Consider the following 20,257-nt stretch of genomic DNA (forward strand, 5'->3'; position numbering starts at 1 on the left):
AAAAGGCTTCCCCTCTATCCTCAAACTGTGACCCCTCGTTCTGGACCTCCCCAACATCGGGAACAATCTTCCTGCATCTAGCCTGTCCAATCCCTTTAGGATCTTATACGTTTCAATCAGATCCCCCCTCAATCTTCTAAATTCCAACGAGTACAAGCCCAGTTCATCCAGTCTTTCATCATATGAAAGACCTGCCATCCCAGGAATCAATCTGGTGAACCTTCTTTGTACTCCCTCTATGGCAAAGATGTCTTTCCTCAGATTAGGGGACCAAAACTGCACACAATACTCCAGGTGTGGTCTCACCAAGGCCTTGTACAACTGCAGTAGTACCTCCCTGCTCCTGTACTCGAATCCTCTCGCTATAAATGCCAGCATACCGTTCGCCTTTTTCACCGCCTGCTGTACCTGCATGCCCACTTTCAATGACTGGTGTATAATGACACCCAGGTCTCGTTGCACCTCCCCTTTTCCTAATCGGCCACCATTCAGATAATAATCTGTTTTCCTATTTTTGCCACCAAAGTGGATAACTTCACATTTATCCACATTAAATTGCATCTGCCATGAGTTTGCCCACTCACCCAACCTATCCAAGTCACCCTGCATCCTCTTAGCATCCTCCTCACTGCTAACACTGCCACCCAGCTTCGTGTCATCCGCAAACTTGGAGATGCTGCATTTAATTCCCTCATCCAAGTCATTAATATATATTGTAAACAACTGGGGTCCCAGCACTGAGCCTTGCAGTACCCCACTAGTCACCGCCTGCCATTCTGAAAAGGTCCCGTTTATTCCCACTCTTTGCTGCCTGTCTGCTAACCAATTCTCCACCCACACCAATACCTTACCCCCAATACCGTGTGCTTTAAGTTTGCACACTAATCTCCTGTGTGGGACCTTGTCAAAAGCCTTTTGAAAATCCAAATATACCACATCCACTGGTTCTCCCCTATCCACTCTACTAGTTACATCCTCAAAAAATTCTATGAGATTCGTCAGACATGATTTTCCTTTCACAAATCCATGCTGACTTTGTCCGATCATTTCACCGCTTTCCAAATGTGCTGTTATCACATCCTTGATAACTAACTCCAGCAGTTTCCCCACCACCGACGTTAGGCTAACCGGCCTATAATTCCCCGGTTTCTCTCTCCCTCCTTTTTTAAAAAGTGGGGTTACATTAGCCACCCTCCAATCCTCGGGAACTAGTCCAGAATCTAATGAGTTTTGAAAAATTATCACTAATGCATCCACTATTTCTTGGGCTACTTCCTTAAGCACTCTGGGATGCAGACCATCTGGCCCTGGGGATTTATCTGCCTTCAATCCCTTCAATTTACCTAACACCACTTCCCTACTAACATGTATTTCACTCAGTTCCTCCATCTCACTGGACCCTCTGTCCCTTACTATTTCTGGAAGATTATTTATGTCCTCCTTAGTGAAGACAGAACCAAAGTAATTATTCAATTGGTCTGCCATGTCCTTGCTATGATCACTTTGCTTCAATACTGAACTAAGCATGGCCATGAAGCAGAAGTGATTTACCTGCTGTGCATGCTCACAACATTACTTTTCTTCCTCGTTGACAATCACCTTTAGCATAGCAGGAGTTCATTCAGCTCATCAAAATAATAGCAGCTGTATAAACAGCAATTCAGCCCCATATCCCTCGTACTTTATTTTCTTTAACTACCTATCCTATTTCACTTTGAAAATATTTATAACTTCAGGTTCCACCACTCTTGGAGTTTGTAAAGTACAGGTTACCTTCTGTACACAGGGTGTACATTGTATTATCAGCTTTGTATAGTATATACGCTTGTCATAATTTGTATCCTTCTATCTAACCTCATCTTTCCCACATCTACTCCAAGATGAATGATCACACCTTCTCCGATATAACCCAGTTGCTAAAATCCCTTGTCCTGCACACATTATGGTAAATCTCCTGGCAACCATTCAAGGATCTTCACATCTTTCCTAATGAATGGTGTTCATGAAAGGGATTCAATACCCTTGAAGTGGCTGAAGTGTAAGGAAGAAATGACCAGAGGTATTCTTTGTAGGAATGATATGAAGGGGGTTGGAGGAGGTGACCATAGACCAAAAGCACAAAGCAAAGGTCAATCAGGGGTCCAGAAGTTGAGGCTTGATGGCCAAAGTCCTGGGCCTGTGAGCCTACTGGGGAAGTCGGAAGCCCAACATCTGTGAGGCTGCAAGTCTATTAGAGACTCTGCTGGAGGCCCAAATGTGGCCTGTCCTGGGCCCGCAACAGTCTATGTGTGTGAAGGGATGGGTGGGTGCATTGGAGGGAGGCAAAGGATTTGCTTTGTTGCTGTTGTTCTGTTGTTGCCTGTGTTGTTCTGCTGAACATTGTGAGAATGCTTTGTTGGCTCCAACACAAATGGAAGCTTCCCACAGCTCATCCTTAGTTTGTTTTGATTATTAATGCAAATGGTACATTACACTGCCGTTTTCGATGTACATATGAAAAAAAAATCACATCCGACAAAGGGATCAAATATCATACTAGTGTGGCCATTTATGGAAAAGAACATGGTTTGATTTTGTGATTAGTGACAAAGTATCCATGAAGAAAGGTGCTCGCAAAGATCAAATGGTCATTATAGCTAGGATCTCACTTGTCAGCTACTGTCAGCTATTAAATAAGGTATTCCTTGGAATCTAATAGTGAGACCACCAAGCAGCCAATTGTACGGAAAGGCAGTAAACAAAGGAAGCTAAACTTTTTTAAACATTTCACAGAATCCAAAATAAAGAGCAAATTAAGACAGAAATAGAAAATCAAATAAACTTCAAAAACTACTTGAAATAGTTATGAAAATTGAAATATTTATTAGAAGAAATGACATTCTCTAAGAAGCTGCTAACCAGCAATTATAGTTTGTCACCTTATTTAAAGAGTCATTAACATTCATGTTGTTGTTTTATTATATCTTGAGTATAGCTGGTAAATAGTTTAATTACCTTTCAGACCATTAATTCCTGCAGATTATGCTTGGTAAAGCAGAAATAGTACACCCTCTGGAGGAGGAGGAAATCAGCGGCAGCAATTTCTGCATTTCCATATTTAATTGTATGTGTGAAGGATTCAGGTTTCATTTCAGATGTCTTCTACTTTTGTGTAATTACATATACCTCACTGTTCAACTCAATGCACAACTTGGGCCAACATAAGGTTCTCTATTTCAATGTTCACTGCTTTTATATTTGTAGCAACTGTACCAAGAGGATTACTTGCTCTAGTATGAATTTCCTATCTCATTGTAATATTTTTATTCAGTATTACAATTGTCTTTTTTGTCCCTTGGATACGGTTGATTGGCTAAGTGTGCCGGTGAAGATGGCTGGTTCATTATGGCAGGAAGAACAAACAAGTATAAACACCACTAAGAAAGCAAAGGGAGAGAGCAGCAAACTGACTGATCAGCACTGCAGATTCAGATATTAAAGGGACGTACCAAGAAAAGATCAAGATTACAGTAGGTGACAGTCAACATAGAAACATAGAAACATAGAAAATAGGTGCAGGAGTAGGCCATTCGGCCCTTCGAGCCTGCACCGCCATTTATTATGACCATGGCTGATCATCCAACTCAGAACCCCGCCCCAGCCTTCCCTCCATACCCCCTGACCCCCGTAGCCACAAGGGCCATATCTAACTCCCTCTTAAATATAGCCAATGAACTGGCCTCAACTCTTTCCTGTGGCAGAGAATTCCACAGATTCACCACTCTCTGTGTGAAGAAGTTTTTCCTAATCTCGGTCCTAAAAGGCTTCCCCTCTATCCTCAAACTGTGACCCCTCGTTCTGGACTTCCCCAACATCGGGAACAATCTTCCTGCATCTAGCCTGTCCAATCCCTTTAGGATCTTATACGTTTCAATCAGATCCCCCCTCAATCTTCTAAATTCCAACGAGTACAGGCCCAGTTCATCCAGTCTTTCTTCATATGAAAGTCCTGCCATCCCAGGACTCAATCTGGTGAACCTTCTTTGTACTCCCTCTATGGCAAAGATGCCAACCTGTGGAAGCTTTTAGATAAAGGAACAAACAACTGCTTCCATTACATGTTAAATTGTTTTCAGTTACAAATGACTGAGATATGCCAAAGTGAATCTTAACATGTCATTTCACAAATCTTATAATACAAGTGATTTTGACGGCAATCTTTAACTCAGCATTCATTTAAAAAACAATCCCACAGATAAGCAGATATCTTCTCAAAATTCATTAAATAATTGTAGAAAATGTGGATGAAAAACTAGGTGGATAAGTATTTTTTAGATTGCCCAATGAATTTAAATTAACTAGAGTAATTTATGAACATCAGTTGAACCTTGCAATGAGATTATTGCTTGTTAGTAACACCCGTGTAATTCTTTATACAATCGCTCCAGTATTTCTAGTACTTTCCCCCTTATCCCAGAATGTTCATCAAAGAACAGGGAGTTTTCATGGTTTGCTGAGCAGTATTTCCAGTAATATGCATCTCAAAGGTAATTAATCTGTGGTAAGGGTTTCTGAGTCACGAGGTTCATAATGAGATAAAGCCTTCCTAATATAAAGTTTGTGACTTACCGATAGTTTCAACCTACTTAAGTGAACAGAAGTTGTGCAGACAAAGGGAAATGTATTTGTAAGTCATTCTTATTCCTTTAAAGGCATCATAACATACATCACAAGTTTCTGCAGGTGTTGAAAATCTTTATTAACAAATGCAAAGTGCTAAAGAAACTCAGTCAGGTAGAATTTATGGAGAGCAACGAGCAGTCAATATTTCGGGCTGAAAAATTACCAGGACTGATGAACAAATTGCTTGAGGATTTGAATTTTGTTAAGAAGTTCATGTCAGATGAAGGTAGCTTCCACGTAATGGCTCTGCTTACATCAGGATGCTCTTTATTGACTACATATTAGCATTCAATACCATCATAGGCTCAAAATTGATCAATAAGCTTCAAGACCTTGGCCTCAGTGCCTCTTTGTGAATTTGGATCCCCGATTTCCTCACTTGCAGACCCCAATCAGTTCAGATTGGTACCAATATCTCGCCCACAGCATAGGTGCCCCAGTCTACTCGCTTTACACTTATGACTGTGAGGCTAGGCACAGCTCCATATTCAAGCTTGCTGACGACACCACTGTCATAGGCTGAATCTAAGGTAGTGATGAATCAGCATATAGGACAGAGATTGAAACTCTGGCTGAGTGGTGCCACAACAACCACTTACTCAGCGTCAGCAAGACCAACGAGCTGATTATTGACTTCAGGAGGAGGAAACCAGAGGCCCATGAGCAGGTCGTCACGGAGGATCAAAGATGAGAGGATCAGCACGTTTAAATTCCCCAGTGTTATTTCAGAGGACCTGTCCTGTGCCCAGCATGTAAGTGAAATTACGAGGATAGCATGGCAGCACCTCTACTTCCTTAGGAGTTTGCGAAGATTCGCCATGACATCTAAAACTTCGACAAACTTCGAAGTGTAGTGGAGAGTATATTGACTGGCTGTATCACAGCCTGGTATAGAAACACCAATGTCCTTCAAAGGAAAATTCTTCTAAGTAAAGCCTTCGCCACCAATGAGCACATCTATACAGGGCACTGTAACAGGAAAGCAGCACCCATTATCAGGCACCTCCACCTCCCAGGACACACTCTCTTCTCACTGCTGCCATCAAGAAGGTGATCCAGGAGCCTCAGGACTCACACCACTAAGTTCAGGAACAGTTACTACTCCTCAGCCAACAGGGTCTTGAACCAAAGGGGATAACTTCACTCAACTTCACTTGTCTTATCTTTGAAATGTTCCCACACCTATGGACTCACTTTCAAGGACTCTTCATCTCATGTTCTCAATGTTTATTGCTTAGTTCTTTATTATTATTATTTCTTTCTTTTTGTATTTGCACAGTTTATTGTCTTTTGCACACTGCTTGAACACCCAAGTTGGAGTGGTCTTTCACTGATTCTATTGTGGTTATAGTTCTATTATGGATTTATTGAGTATGCCCATGAGAAAATAAATCTCAGGGTTGTATTAAGTGACATATATGTACTTTGATAATAAATTTACTTTGTACTTTCAAACAATGGGGTACAGAAATATAGTGTGTTACAGTGGTTATAAATGTTACATATAGAGTCCAATCATCAGAATTTGCTTGTCATTGTATTTAGTGAGAAAAGTGATCAGGACACTGCTCCAGCAGTTATCAAATGATTGTACAATTTCTTCAAAAGTTTCTTTCCAGAGTTTTAGATATTCATGAAGTACTCAAATGCTTGCATCAAATATATTTAACAATCAATAACAAAAAAAGATATTTTTGTCAGGACCGATAGTCTGAAGCAGTTGCCAACAATGATTATAAAATTTAGACTATTTAATCAATATTAATAAAGGAGATTTTGAGAATGACTTCAATCAAAAGAAATTGCATAGAATAGCCTAATAGTAAAGTCCCCTCTTCCTTGGTTCTCAGCAGAAGGGAAAAAGATCGTGAGACAGAAGAAATGAGTCTCTTCAGAATAAGCCTGCTATGAAATTATCAAAGTGAGGGCAAAATCTTTGTGTGTTTTTTTTTAAAAAGAATAATTAATTTTCAAATTGATTTACTTACGTTGACCCCATTGACCGCTGTTGGGATTCAAGTAATTTGGATACAGCCCTTGTGGTTTATCCAGACGTTTCAAAACTTTTCGAATATTCATCATCTGTCAAAACAACCTAAATTATTGCATTTTGAATTTCTAAATTGATAATATTACTCTTTGCAATAAAATCTCAGATTCAAATTTCAATGCTAAACTGAAAAACTTCTAAACTTCTGCATCCAATTCAAATTTATATTTAATTAGATTTCCAACACTCTCTCCTCAAGTTACAGCTCATGTATCATCCTTTGTTCTGTCAAAATCAGATAGATTAAATATTTTAGGTTTTTTTTAAATATTAAACTTCTGACTTGTGGAATAAAAAAAAAACAGAAGAAAGAAGCAATACAAGGCAAGTTTTTTGAAATGGAAGGATAAATCCTTGTTGTAGTACAACAGATTATTGAAACACCGCATAACTGCACAGTTTAATCAGAATGAAAGCCAGAGTATTCGTGGAAGAGCATGTACAGATACCACAGTGCTTTCAGTACCCAACAATGTGATCAGCTCAAAAGCATTGATGTTTTATCCTTTAAATAGAAGGACTAATTTTAGAGAAACTCTACGACATTCAATTTTTTATAAACTTTGATTATTTACAACCCTACAAACTAACTACTTTGCAAATCAACCAGAAGCTATAAACGATACATTGATTTGACAGTGACTGACCTTTTCTGCAAAAACTGGATTTCCAGACAGTTGGCTTAAATGCATGAATTCGAGATGCAAGGTGCCAAATTCAGCCAAGATACTGCTACCTCCTGATGCCCAAGGCCAGTTCCGACCAATTCCGCTGTAAAAGCATTCCATGTTATCAGGTTGTATAATGTAGACAAATCATTTTTTATTAAACATAACTAAACTATTTTAAAAGGAAGGATCAAATATTTAAATACATAAAGACTCAAAAAAATGGGCAATTATCAATATCAAGAGCAAAATGGAATTCATTAGCAATGACTTCACTAAATGAAAATTGCAATTTGTGATAAAGCATATAAAATTCACTAAATTTTAAAAGTTGCCACAACACAAGTCTATCTATGTTGCTGAAGTGGTATTAAACTTTGTAACTGCTATGAATAATTAAAGTTAAAAAAAGTTAAAGTCTGTCCCGAGCCTTATAGGCTCCTCAAGGACACAACACGCTGCCTCGGCTGGGGCTTGAACTCACAACCTTCAGATCGCTAGTCCAATGCCTTAACCACTTGGCCACGCGCCACACCTCTATGAATAATTACTGCTTATTTATTGCAAATGTTCAGTGTGCTTCTATTATTAGAGTAACCAACCCACAGCTTGGAAGTCACAGAAAAATCTATTCCCATAATGCAGACCTTCTACTGTACTCAGCTGACAATAGACTATCTTTCTTTCTCTGATAAGCTGGACCAGAATGAGAATTTGTGCTGCTGCCTGGTGCTGCCTGATTGCTGCAGCATTATTGTGTTCAGTCACCAAGTGGAGGAGTGGTGGGAAATGGCAAAGGGTAACCAAGAGACTCATGGCAAGATGTGGAACACAACGGTCAGTAATGTGATGAGTAGGGAAGTACATGGAACATGTGGTTCATCTTCCAATTCAATATGGAACACAAGTGGGATCTTGCTTCAAGTGTTATTTAATGATTCTGTAAATGCTGGTTTGCAGCAGGCCAGAAGTGAGTTAGTGGGATACTACAAAGCATACAGTGCATTGTGACAAAATGACTTATTTTATTAGCAATCCCAATTACTATTGAAGAGTAAATCTAAACCAATGTGAAGGCTGAAAGCAAAAAAAAAGAAAGAAAAACATAATATAAAGTGAGATGAAAGTACAGGTTCAACTTATATGTTTTTTTAAACCAAATCACTAAAGTCTGAAATCAACCTGAAATATTATCAGATATTGGATGCATCCTTTTTCCTTTGACTCTTTCTCATTCATGAGAATTTTCTTTGGAGAAACTGCATGAGGCTATCCCACAGAATAAATGTAAATGAACTTCAATTTAATTGGATGTGACACATAATACACTGTATAAAATAAACTTCTACTCTGTTGATTGGAAAAATTTGCCTCTCTTTATTTACAATTATCTCAAAAATATTTTGAATGATGCTTTTAAACAAGAGGCTGTATTTTAGGAGGCTCTGCTGCATGCACTCTAGTTTATCTTTCATTGATCCTGTTATATTTACAATTTTATACAATTCTATAGATTTACTGAGTATGCCCACAAGAAATCTCAGGGTTGTATATGATGTCATATATATACATATATAATAAAATTTACTTTGAACTTTGAATTAAACCTTTATGATTTAGCAACAAAATTTAAATTTAGCACATTTAGTGAAATATTCAAAATCTTGTTTAGATGTCCAAAGTATCTTGGCTTATAGTAGAACTAAACAGTCTATTCAATATTCTGGAAATTTAAACCAATAAGTTGAATTACCCATTAATCATATTCATGTCTTCAGGACTCAACAAGATGTCCAACGATTTCAGATAAAAATTCTGCTTCTTTCATTTACATTTCTTCTGAACACATATATTAATCCTATTATAACCTTCTTTTACCTTGCACTATTATCTCTCCTGTTTGCAATCTTCTGTACTCTTTTCTCTTGCCCTTCTTTCTCTGTATCTCAGAACCTGCTTATTGCTAACCGTTAACATGATTCCCTCTGTGTGATATCAAGAACAGGGCAACATGGTGACATAGCTGGTAGAGCTACTGCCATACAAAGCCAGTGACTTGGGCTCAATCCCCATCTCCAACAAATTTTATAAATGCAGCAGAATAAATACAATTTTGGACCCATACTATAAGAAAAATGAACACTATGTACAGCACTACTCTCCTTATTGACATGATTTGTAATTCTCCTTATGTTAGTGTATTGGAAGGAGTTCAGAGAAGATCTACTATACTAATAACTGGAATCAGTGAGCTGGCTTAGGAGGAAAGGCTGAGCTTTATCCCCTGGAGTTCAGCAGAATTAAAGGGGACATGAGTGAAACATGCAAGATGTGGAAAGATCTTGACAGGGTGAACGTGTAGAGATTGCTTCCTCCTTAGAGATTTAAGAACTCAGGGAGAGGCGTGAGGTTAAAAGGCTATTATTCAAAACGAATATTTCAGATATACATGAGAATTTCTTTACCCCCCTCAGAGGTTTGTGATTTTTGGCCCTCTCTTTCTCAAAGGACAGAGTCCTTCCATTTAAAAAAAAGCAGAATGATAAGATCCTTGGTAAGTAAGGAGAGTGTGAAAGGTGGACAGGAATATGTAGATAAAGTTGACAATTATAGTAGCAAACAGCAAGAAGTGGTTCTGGGGTTCTGCTCTCTTCCTTCTGTTCATCCTGATGTGTTAGGGTTTATTTTATCTGCAAGTGGTTTGGGACATTTTGATTTAAAGGTTGTTGTTTCAAGATGCACTACTTTTTACAAATTCTTTCAGGAGGAGTGAGTATCACTGGAAAAGAGGTGAGGCACCAGAAGGGAAAATGCAGGTGGTGCTGTACTACTCACCCCACCACTTGTATTTTTAGACCGTCAAGATCCTGGGATTCAGACGTGCAATGAAGGAATGCTGGCAAGTTGTAGAGATGATACACGCTGTAGATTTGATATTCTAATGGAAGTCTAACTGAAGGATGGTAGTGCCAATCAAGCAAACTCCTTTGTTCTGAATGATATCAAGCCTCAGTTTCAAGTTTATTGTCATTCATCTGTACACCAAACAATACAATCTTCCTGTAGTGGAAACTTGAAGAAAAGAAGAGCGCTAGGCAAACTCAAAGGTCTTAAGGTGGATAAGTCACCTGGACCAGATGGACTACATCCCAGAGTCCTAAGAGAGGTTGCTGAAGAGATAATGGATGCATTGGTCATGTTCTTTCAAGAATCACTCCTAGCACTTTTTCTTTTGTAATAGCAATGACACTCACTCTTGCTCCCTGACATTCACAGACCTCTGACACACTGCTAGTGTCTTCCACAGTGAAGAATGGTGCAAAGTACCCATTAAGTTCATCTGCCATTTCTTTGTCTCCCATTACTACCGCACCAGCATCATTTTCCAGTGGTCCAATATTAACTCGCACCTCCCTTTAAAACATAATTTATGCCGATTCTTCGATGGCATACTGACCGGATGTTCTATTACTATTAAAAATTACTCGACGAAGAATAGACCAAAAACCTACCAGCCTGCTCTTTATTCAGGTGGACCCAATAATACTATCCGAAGTTCTCCCTTATGCTGAGTTGATATTGACTCCCTGAGTTGGTAGTTGAACTGGCCATTTACCCAATATAATGTTTGTGAGATTTCATTGTGATCAAATGAATAACTGTACACAGTTATGGGTGGCGGGGTGGAGATACGTCTCTGCCAAAGGAGGTGTTCGGCACTTCTTCCCCCTGTTAAGTCTGCAGGTCACCCTTGGGCAAGTTGTAACACCTGCTTAACGCCCCCCCCCCAAATCTGAGCAGGGTCATGTAAAGCTGCCTGTCAGTTAAGAGTTTGTACATTCTCCCTGTGACCACATGGGTTTCCTCCGGGTGCTCAAGTTTCCTCCCACATTCCAAAGACATACCAGTTAGTAGGTTAACTGGTCAGAAGGATGTGTTTGGGCAATACAGGTTCATTAGGCTGGAAAAGCCTGTTACCGTGCTGTATATCTAAATTAAACATGTTGTCTAAAATAAAGCACATCCTTTTTCTCTTATATGTGCATAAGTCATGCAAAACAAAAATACTGCCGTCCACAGTATTTGATAAACTAAGCGTAACCCTACCAACTTAGCACAGCTGGGGCTGACATTGATGCTTCAGGCACTCATCTTTGATGATAAAGTTGGATTATAAATTACTCATAATGTAATGCGCTATTGAAGGAATGAACGAACTCAAAGGTATACTATATCATTAGGAATTAGCTAAGCAGCAAGATTTACACTGCGATCACTTGATCCAGAAACAATCAACATTTGATTGAAAAGCTGGATGAAAGGAATTGGGTTGAAGAGAAATGGCAGTGGAGAATGTTCATGTGATTAGAATTAATTTGCTCATGTGGAAGATAAAAACTGACATTGATGACAGGAGCTGTGCCCATGCTGTGATTTCTATATAATTCTATGCTGATGTAAAAAGGCAAATATTTGAGAAACCATTGTTCAAATTTTCAGCAAATAAATTATTATTCAATCAGTGAATTACTCATATATATCTACACTTATAATTTCACAAAAATATTAGGCTTGACATTTTATTTTCAATAAGGGACTGACCTTACTGGACAAGATGTTAAAAAAGGTTTTGAAAGTCTGCTCATTTGGTAGCAGTCTCAAAAGAATGTCATTAAGTCACAAATTTAATATTCACTTCAGGGCTTCAGGACTAATTTAAACCAGGACTGATAGGAAGCACTGTATTGTCAAAGATTAGACCAGAGGGTGTTGTCCTTTTGAATGTCCACCATTCTTTGTCACCTTTGTTTACATAACCTCAATAAAGACGCTGCATTTTGGGGCATTTTTAGTATCTGACAACAAACTACATAAATCCAAGTGATCATGATAAGTAAAAAAAACAATAGCCTACAAATTTGTTGGTATTTGTGAAGGCATGTTGATGTGCCATGTATGAAAGGTCATCAAATATTTTCTGGGTGCAGCACTGGAGGTCGGTGCCAAAATCCTCTCCATATTTAATATGCTCAAATATCTTTTAAATTGATGCCAAGAACATATTGGATTTACTATAGTGAAACCAATCAATGCTAGCTGAATACTACAACTCTCTTATTGAACTCTCTTGTTTCATTAACATGCAAAAAAACCTAGAGCTCTGGTTTTTAGTCAAATCAAGTCTAGCTGACAAAATGCTGTAAAAGGTCTCCAACCATCCAAACTCCAACTTATTAAATACCCATATAGATGAATTCTGCTCTGTACACATTCAGTCACTTGTCACTCTGTCTTCATTGGTCAGAATACATCTTTGTAAACTAATATACTGAATTCCAAGTCCATATCCTCAAGTTCCTCACCTATTGATCCTCTGACAGCAGCTGTCTCTCATTTCACTCTAAAAATTAATAAGGCAAGTTTTGCATTTCACTCTTGCTGTCAGACATATTTCTCCGAGCACTTTTCACCAATCACCCTGCCGATCTACCTCCAATAGACTCGAGACAAATGGTACACGTCAATGGTGTGTGCTTAGCCTACTGCTCTACACCAGCGGTCCCCAGCCACCGGGCCGCGGACCAGTACCAGGCCGCAAAGCATGTGCTACCAGGCCGTGAGGAAACGATACGAGTCAGCTGCACCTTTCCTCATTCCCTGTCACGCACTGTTGAACTTCAACATAGGGTTACCAACTGTCCCGTATTTGCCGGGATATCCCTTATATTGGGCTAAATTGGTTTGTCCCGTATTTCCCCCGCTAAGATAGAGCATTCTTATGAAACTCTTTTATGCTGAAATGGTGTGAAGCAAAGAAGCAATTACCATTATTTTATATGGGAAAGATTTTTGAGCGTTCCCAGACCCAAAAACTAACCTAACAAATCATACCAAATAACATATAAAGCTAAAAATAAATAACACTAACATATAGTAAAAGCAGGAATGATATGATAAATACACAGCCTATATAAAGTAGAAATAATGTATGTACAGTATAGTCGGGAAGATGAAGGCAAAACCGATTTGTGTGGGAAAAATCAGCACGTACGCGCATGCGCAGATCACATGTGTACGTCACGCATGCGTACACAGGTGCCCGCGCAAGGCTTCATGGTCATGGTAGTCTTTCCTGGGGTAAGGTGTCCCGGGATTAGACTGCTAATTTTGCCCCTTATTTGGGAGTGAGAAAGTTGGCAGCCCTAACTGTAAAAGACATGTTGAGGTGAGTTTAACCCTACTTGAACACCTCCCCCACTCCGGTCTGGCGGTCCACAAGAATATTGTCAATATTAAACCGGTCCGCGGTGAAAAAAGGTTGGGGACCCCTGCTCTACACTCATAACTCTGTGGTTACAGCTCAAACACTATCTATAAATTTTCAAATGACAACACAGTTGTTGGTAAAATCTCAGAAGGCAACAGAGAGGAGTACAGGAATGAGCTGGATCAGTTGCAACAACAGCCTCATATGCAACAACAGCCAGAAGGAAATTATTGTGAAATTCAGGAAGAGGAATTCAGGAGAACTCACACCAGACCCCACTGAGGGGTTAGCTTTGGAAAGGGTGAGCAGGTTTCAGTTCCTGGATGTCTACATCTCAGAGTATCTCCTGGGCCCAACACATTGATGGAGAATGTATGCCAGTAGCTCTACTGTTTGAGGAGATCTGGCCCATCATCAAAGACTTGCAAATTTCTACAGTGGCGAGCATTCTGACTGGTTGCATCACAGCCTGGTATGGAGGCTATAATCCACAGGATCGCAAGAAGCTGTAGAAGGTTGTAGCCACAGTGAGCACCATCTCAGGCACAACCCGACATCAAGTTGGAGGAGCAACACTTTATATTCTATCCGCATGAACATTGATTTCTCGAACTTCCAGTAATTACCCACCCCTCTTCACCTTTCTCCATTCCCATTTCCCCCTTTCTTCCTATCTCCTTATCTGCCCATCACATCCCTCTGGTGCTGCTCCCACTTCCCTTTTTTCCATGGCCTTCTGTTCTCTTCTATCAGATTCCCCCTTCTCCAGCTCTTTCTCACCAATCGACTTCCTAGCTCTTTACTTCGCCCCTCCCCCCTCCTGGTTTCACCTATCACCTTTTATTCCTTCCTCACCTCCCCCCACCTCTGACTCCTCATCATTTTTTTCCAGTCCTGATGAAGGGTCTCAGCCCGAAACATCAACTGTTTACTCTTTTCCATAGATGCTGCCTGGCCTGCTGAGTTCCTCCAGCATTTTGTGTGTGTTGCTTTGGATCTCCAGCATCTGCAGATTTTCTCGTTTGTGATTTACCCTACATGCTATCCTTCTTTTATACTATTTATTTATTATGTCAATTATAGTGATTTTACATCTTTGCACTGTACTCCTGCTGCAAAACAACAAATTTCCCATCATATAAGACTGTGCTGTGTCGCATAACCATAAGATATAGGAGTAGAAGTAGGCCATTCAGCCCATCGAGTCTGCTCTGCCATCAAAAGGGCTGATCCAATTCTTCCAGATATCCCCACTCCCCTGCCTTCTCCCCATACCCTTTGATGCCCAGGCTAATCAAGAAGCTATCTATCTCTGCCTTAAATACACCCAATGACTTGGTCTCCAGCCACTTGTGGCAACAATTTCCAAGATTTACCACCCTCTAACTAAAGTAAGTTCTCCACGTCTCAGTTCTAAAAGGATCCTGAAGTCGTGCCCTCTTGTCCTAGAATCCCCTACCATGGGAAATAACTTTGCCATATCTAATCTGTTCAGGCCTTTAAACATTCAGAATGAGATCCCCTGCCATTCTCCTGAACTCCAGGGAATACAGCACAAGAGCTGTGAGACTCCAGGGAATACAGCCCAAGAGCTGCCAATCTTATGACCATGATTGTACTTGGCAATTTTTTCTGCAGGAGTGGTTTGCTATTTCCTTCAAGACAGGTGACTCCAGCCAGTATCAATACTCTTCAAAGATTGTCTGCCTGGTGTTAATGGTCGCATAACCAGCACTTGTGATATGTAAACAACAGGAATTCTTGTGATATGTACCTGCTACCCGTATGACCATCCACCAACTGCTCCCGTGGCTTCACGTGATCCTGATCATGGCGGGGGGGGGGGGCACCTTGCCCAATGGTGAGCAGCCAGCTAGTGGAGGGAAGGAGCAATTTACAGATCCTTTGGTAGAAACTTATCTCCATCCCTCCTCCCAGTAAGACTGATAATAAACCTAATACTGATTCTCAAAGTAATTTTTTTGTACCCAAAGCATGACAAGTCTGAGAGTTTTGACAAAGAAACAGTCCAAAATAATGTGGGTTTTTGTTTTGATCAGCTTTGATACAATGGATTGAATAGTCATCTCTCACGCTGTGATTTTGTTATGATTTTCTGCTCTCAGGAAGATTTTCATGCAAAAAGATAGAAATTAATTCCAGCTGCACCTATTGGTTTCATGGATGACAGTATAATAGGGAAGGAATAGCGCGAGTGGTTAGAAAGCGCCAGCAGTGGTGGTGGATGAGGACTCAAGTCAATTTCTGCCGCAATGAACGGGCAGGTCGTGACTAAACTACATGGGAAATGAGGCAGCTCATTTGTCCTATTGTACCTGCTCCATCATTTTTTGATGGCCATGGCAGCTCTAGCTCTGATCTCAATTTCTGAACTTTATACCTCTTCATTCATCAATAACATGTACCTTCCGGGCATTGCTGCCTTTTAAACTCTGTATCCATGATCCTCGATGCCAGAGTATACCATCTTCGCTCAGTTTCTATCGAAAGTTATTCCCTATATTGCTCTGCGGTTGATAAACTTGAAGCTAAGATTAAATCCACAGCTAATGCACCAAACAACTTATTTCTTCCTTATTTACAATGTGATTAATTTTAATATTTCAATATCCCAATCAGATCAATTTTAAATATTCAGCCTTACTGGTCTTTTTCACGGGTCACTCTATCGCACGCATAATTGCAGTATTCATAGATAATGAGCTAGCAGTGGGGTCTCTGACTCACGGCAAGCTATCTAATGCACAATATTCCCTCAGAAAATTTCTATTTAAAGAACAGAGGAAATAAGCAAATTCTCCCGTCAATAACAGGTTAGGAAAATGCAGTGAATCAACGGCGACACGTGCACTCAGCGGCTGCTTTATTAGGTACACCTGTACACCTGCACACTAATAAAAATTTCTAATCAGCCAATCATGTGGCAACAACTCAGTGCTTAAAAGCACGCAGACATGGTCAAGAGGCTCAGTTGTTGTTCAGACCAAACATCAGCATGGCGAAGAAATCTGCATGAGGTGACTTTGACTGTGGAATGATTGTTGTTCTAGATGGGGTGGTTTGAGCATTGTAGAAACTACTGATCTCCTGGGATTTTCACACACAACAGTCTCTAGAGTTTACAGAGAATGGTGCAAAAACAAACCAAAGAAAAACACCCAGTAAGTGGCAGTTCGGTGGGCAAAAATGCTTTGTTAATGAGAGACATCAGAGGACAATGCCCAGAGTGGTTCAAGCTGCCAGGAAGGCAACCGTAACTCAAGTAACCCACACATTACAATGATATGTAGAAGGACATCTCTGAACTCACATCATGTCAAACTTCGAAGCAGGTGGGCTGCAGCATCAGAAGACCATACATATACACCCAAAGGCCACTTTATTGGAACAGGAGGTACCTAATAAAGTGGCCACTGAGTTTATTCATGGTCAGGCAGACTGGACAGGAACCAAGTTTATCCTTCCATTTTATGTCACTAAAGAAAAAGTTTACTTTCAATGACACAAAAATCACTTCCATTTGCAATGAAACTAGTATCCAGATGTCTTCTGCAACAGACAATGCTTATCAACTTGTTTGCATTTTGATTTTTTTTCTTAGGAATTAACAGAAATAGAATTTCAGACTGGACTTAAATGTTCAATTCAGTAAAATATTCTTAAACATTCTTAAATATTGGTTTTGGTGGTTTTGAATTTCACACCCATGGCATTCACTGTCAGCACCATTTTATTTTGTGGGTGTGGGGTGTAGAAGAGAAAAGTCACCCAAAAATCTTCTTTTTAAGTTCTAAATTTAGAATGCTACCTTAACCATGCTCCATTCACTTCATAACTGTCTTTGTTTTTCTTGAACAATGGTTCTATCATCTGCATTGTGTCAGTCCAAGAATTCAGTGCCACTCACCACACGTTCACACCAGAAGATTATGAGACATAGGAGTAGAACGAAGACATTTGGCCCATCAAGTCTGCTCCACCATTCCAATACGGCTGACTTATTTGACTGGGTTCTATCTTGCTACCATGCTTGGATGTAAGGGAGACTTCATACCTGAAATATCACAATTCATGTTTTGATGCTGGAGAAGCTAATGAAACTAAGGGCAGGTAAGGTCCATGATTTCCACTCAAAGCCTTTAAAAGATGAAGAAGTTGCGGCTGCTATTAAAAAAACTTTTACTTCACATTGACTTTTTTGCCAACTTTTGTTAATATATAATAAGGAGAGTCACAGAGATAAACTAGAAAACTTTAGACTTACTAGGCTCATGCCCTGTGTGGTGAAGTTACCAGAATGAGCTATCAGAGATAGGGAAACTGAGCAATGGAAATAATATAAGCTGATCAGACAGAGCCAACATGGATTTGGAAAGGTAAAAATCAAATACTGTAAGTTTGAAATAAATATCCAGTATTTACAATATTCAATATCACACTTTTGAGGAGATTACTGGTTAAAAAAAAAGTGCTTGGATATAATTTACACATCTCCCCAAAGATTTTCAATACAGTTACACATCGGAGGATGAAGAGAAAAATAAAAGTACATGAATTATGGGTAACTTATTGCCTTGGGTCTGGAATTGACTGTGGGATAGGGGGAAAAACATGTGGATAACAGTTCATACTCTAATTGCCGGGTTGTAACTAGTGATGCCCTCCAGGGATTTGTATCGAGATTCTAACCTTTCACTAGATTTACAGATCGAGGAACAGTAAGCCATATATTCAGAGCTGCTGTTGCCATTAACTTCAGGGACATACCAAAAAAAGTTGAAATGGACAAGAATAGATCAACTGAGTGAATATATTCTGGCCAACAATGATCAATATGTGAAATGCAAATCATCCACCTTGGATCTAAAAAAAAATCATACTGAAAGTACTTCTGGTAGATTGGAAGTAATGGATAAATGGAAAGATTTAAGGATCCACATACATAAGGACATAAAAATTAATGGACATGTAGAAAATATTACTTACAATAGTAACAGAACATTGATCTTATTCTCAAAGAGTACAGATGTTGGGGCGGGGCAGGGAGAGGATTTAGAGGGAAGGACAAGAATACCAAGGGGTGAAAGTTACTGCTTGGTAAAGCTCTGGCTAGGCTCTGTTTAGAATATCCTCTGTTTTGGATGATCAGTTACAGGATGGAGATACTAGCCTCAGATTGGAGACTTTGGTCCCACACCACCAAGTTATTATGTGTCAACCATCAGGCTTCTCTGAACAGCATGGATAACTTCAGTCATCTCAACACTGAACTGATTACACAACCCTACGGACTCACTTTCAAGGACTCAACAACTCTAATTCAATATTATTTATTTCTCTATTGTGTTTGTACAGTTTGTACCCTTTTGTTCAGTGGTTGTTTGTCTATCTTTGTGTGTAGTTTTCACTGATCTTATTGTGTTTCTTTGTACCTACTGTGAATTCCCATGAGCAAATAAATTACAGGATAGTATATGGTGACATATACATATTTGACAATACATCCAATTTGAACTTCGAACTTTAGATTGTATACAGTATAAATTTACCAGTAAGATAGCAGGGTTAAAAGGTTGAAATGATGACAACAGTTTTCATAGTACAGAATTCTACTCTCTTGCATTGGGTATAGAAGGTTAAGGGCCATGTAATTGAGATGGCGAAGACAATAAAATGATGTGCTAGGATATATAGTGAAAAATTATTTCAACTGGAATGGAAGCATGTCCCTAATAATACCACATGCCTGTCTACAGATGCTATTGGGAAGCTTTTTTTTTACACAAATAGTAGAGGAAATCTGAAACTTTCTGTCCACCTCAAGACTGTTGAGTCTGGGTCAACTTAAGCTAAGGTTAATGAAAGTTTAGTTAGAAAAGGTTGTTAAGGATCATGCTTCCAGAACCTGGAAAAGATACTAAATAGTAGAACAGGCCTGAGAGGCTAAAAGGCCTCCTGTTGTTACCTTGTTCAGCAACAGACCCCACCTCATCTGCTGAGTGTCTCCAATGTATTTTGTTTGTCTTTTACATTCTTCATATTTGTACTGTCTATAATGTATCACATTTTCCTTGAAACAAAATAAATCAGAGCTCTGAACATGATCCACAGTACTGCACGCTCCTGGACTTCAATGAAGATCACACTGCTGGCGTCGTACAGTGAATTAGACAGGTTCACAAATAACCTCTAAAATGTCAGCATTTTCGATGCTTTGATAAGGTCATGAAGCAGGCAAGGCTGTACAAATGAGAAAGGCTAAAGTATAGCAATTGTTTCGGGAGCAGTAATAGAATACCAAATTTTCACAATGATCTTGAACCGTTGGAAAGTGAATACATAACTCTTTCTTTGGATGTCTCAAAAAATTTTAAAAACATAGAAACATAGAAACATAGAAAATAGGTGCAGGAGTAGGCCATTCGGCCCTTCGAGCCTGCACCGCCATTTATTATGATCATGGCTGATCATCCAACTCAGAACCCAGCCTTCCCTCCATACCCCCTGACCCCTGTAGCCACAAGGGCCATATCTAACTTCCTTTTAAACATAGCTAATGAACTGGCCTCAACAGTTTGCTGTGGCAGA

The 20,257-nt window shown here is 39.5% G+C and overlaps 1 protein-coding gene across 1 annotated transcript in view; it reads right to left on the reverse strand.

The window, feature by feature from the left end:
* Positions 1–20,257, reverse strand: part of man1a1 (mannosidase, alpha, class 1A, member 1) — a 488,943-nt gene that overhangs the window by 32,828 nt on the left and 435,858 nt on the right. The window contains exons 6-7 of the mRNA XM_063033881.1: positions 7,360–7,483; positions 6,651–6,744 (exon numbers count right to left, since the gene is read on the reverse strand). Coding sequence (XP_062889951.1) covers positions 6,651–6,744; positions 7,360–7,483 — 218 coding nt within the window. The remainder of the gene's footprint in view (positions 1–6,650; positions 6,745–7,359; positions 7,484–20,257) is intronic.

This window comes from Mobula hypostoma, chromosome 2, assembly GCF_963921235.1.
Source record: "Mobula hypostoma chromosome 2, sMobHyp1.1, whole genome shotgun sequence".
NCBI lineage: Eukaryota > Metazoa > Chordata > Chondrichthyes > Myliobatiformes > Myliobatidae > Mobula > Mobula hypostoma.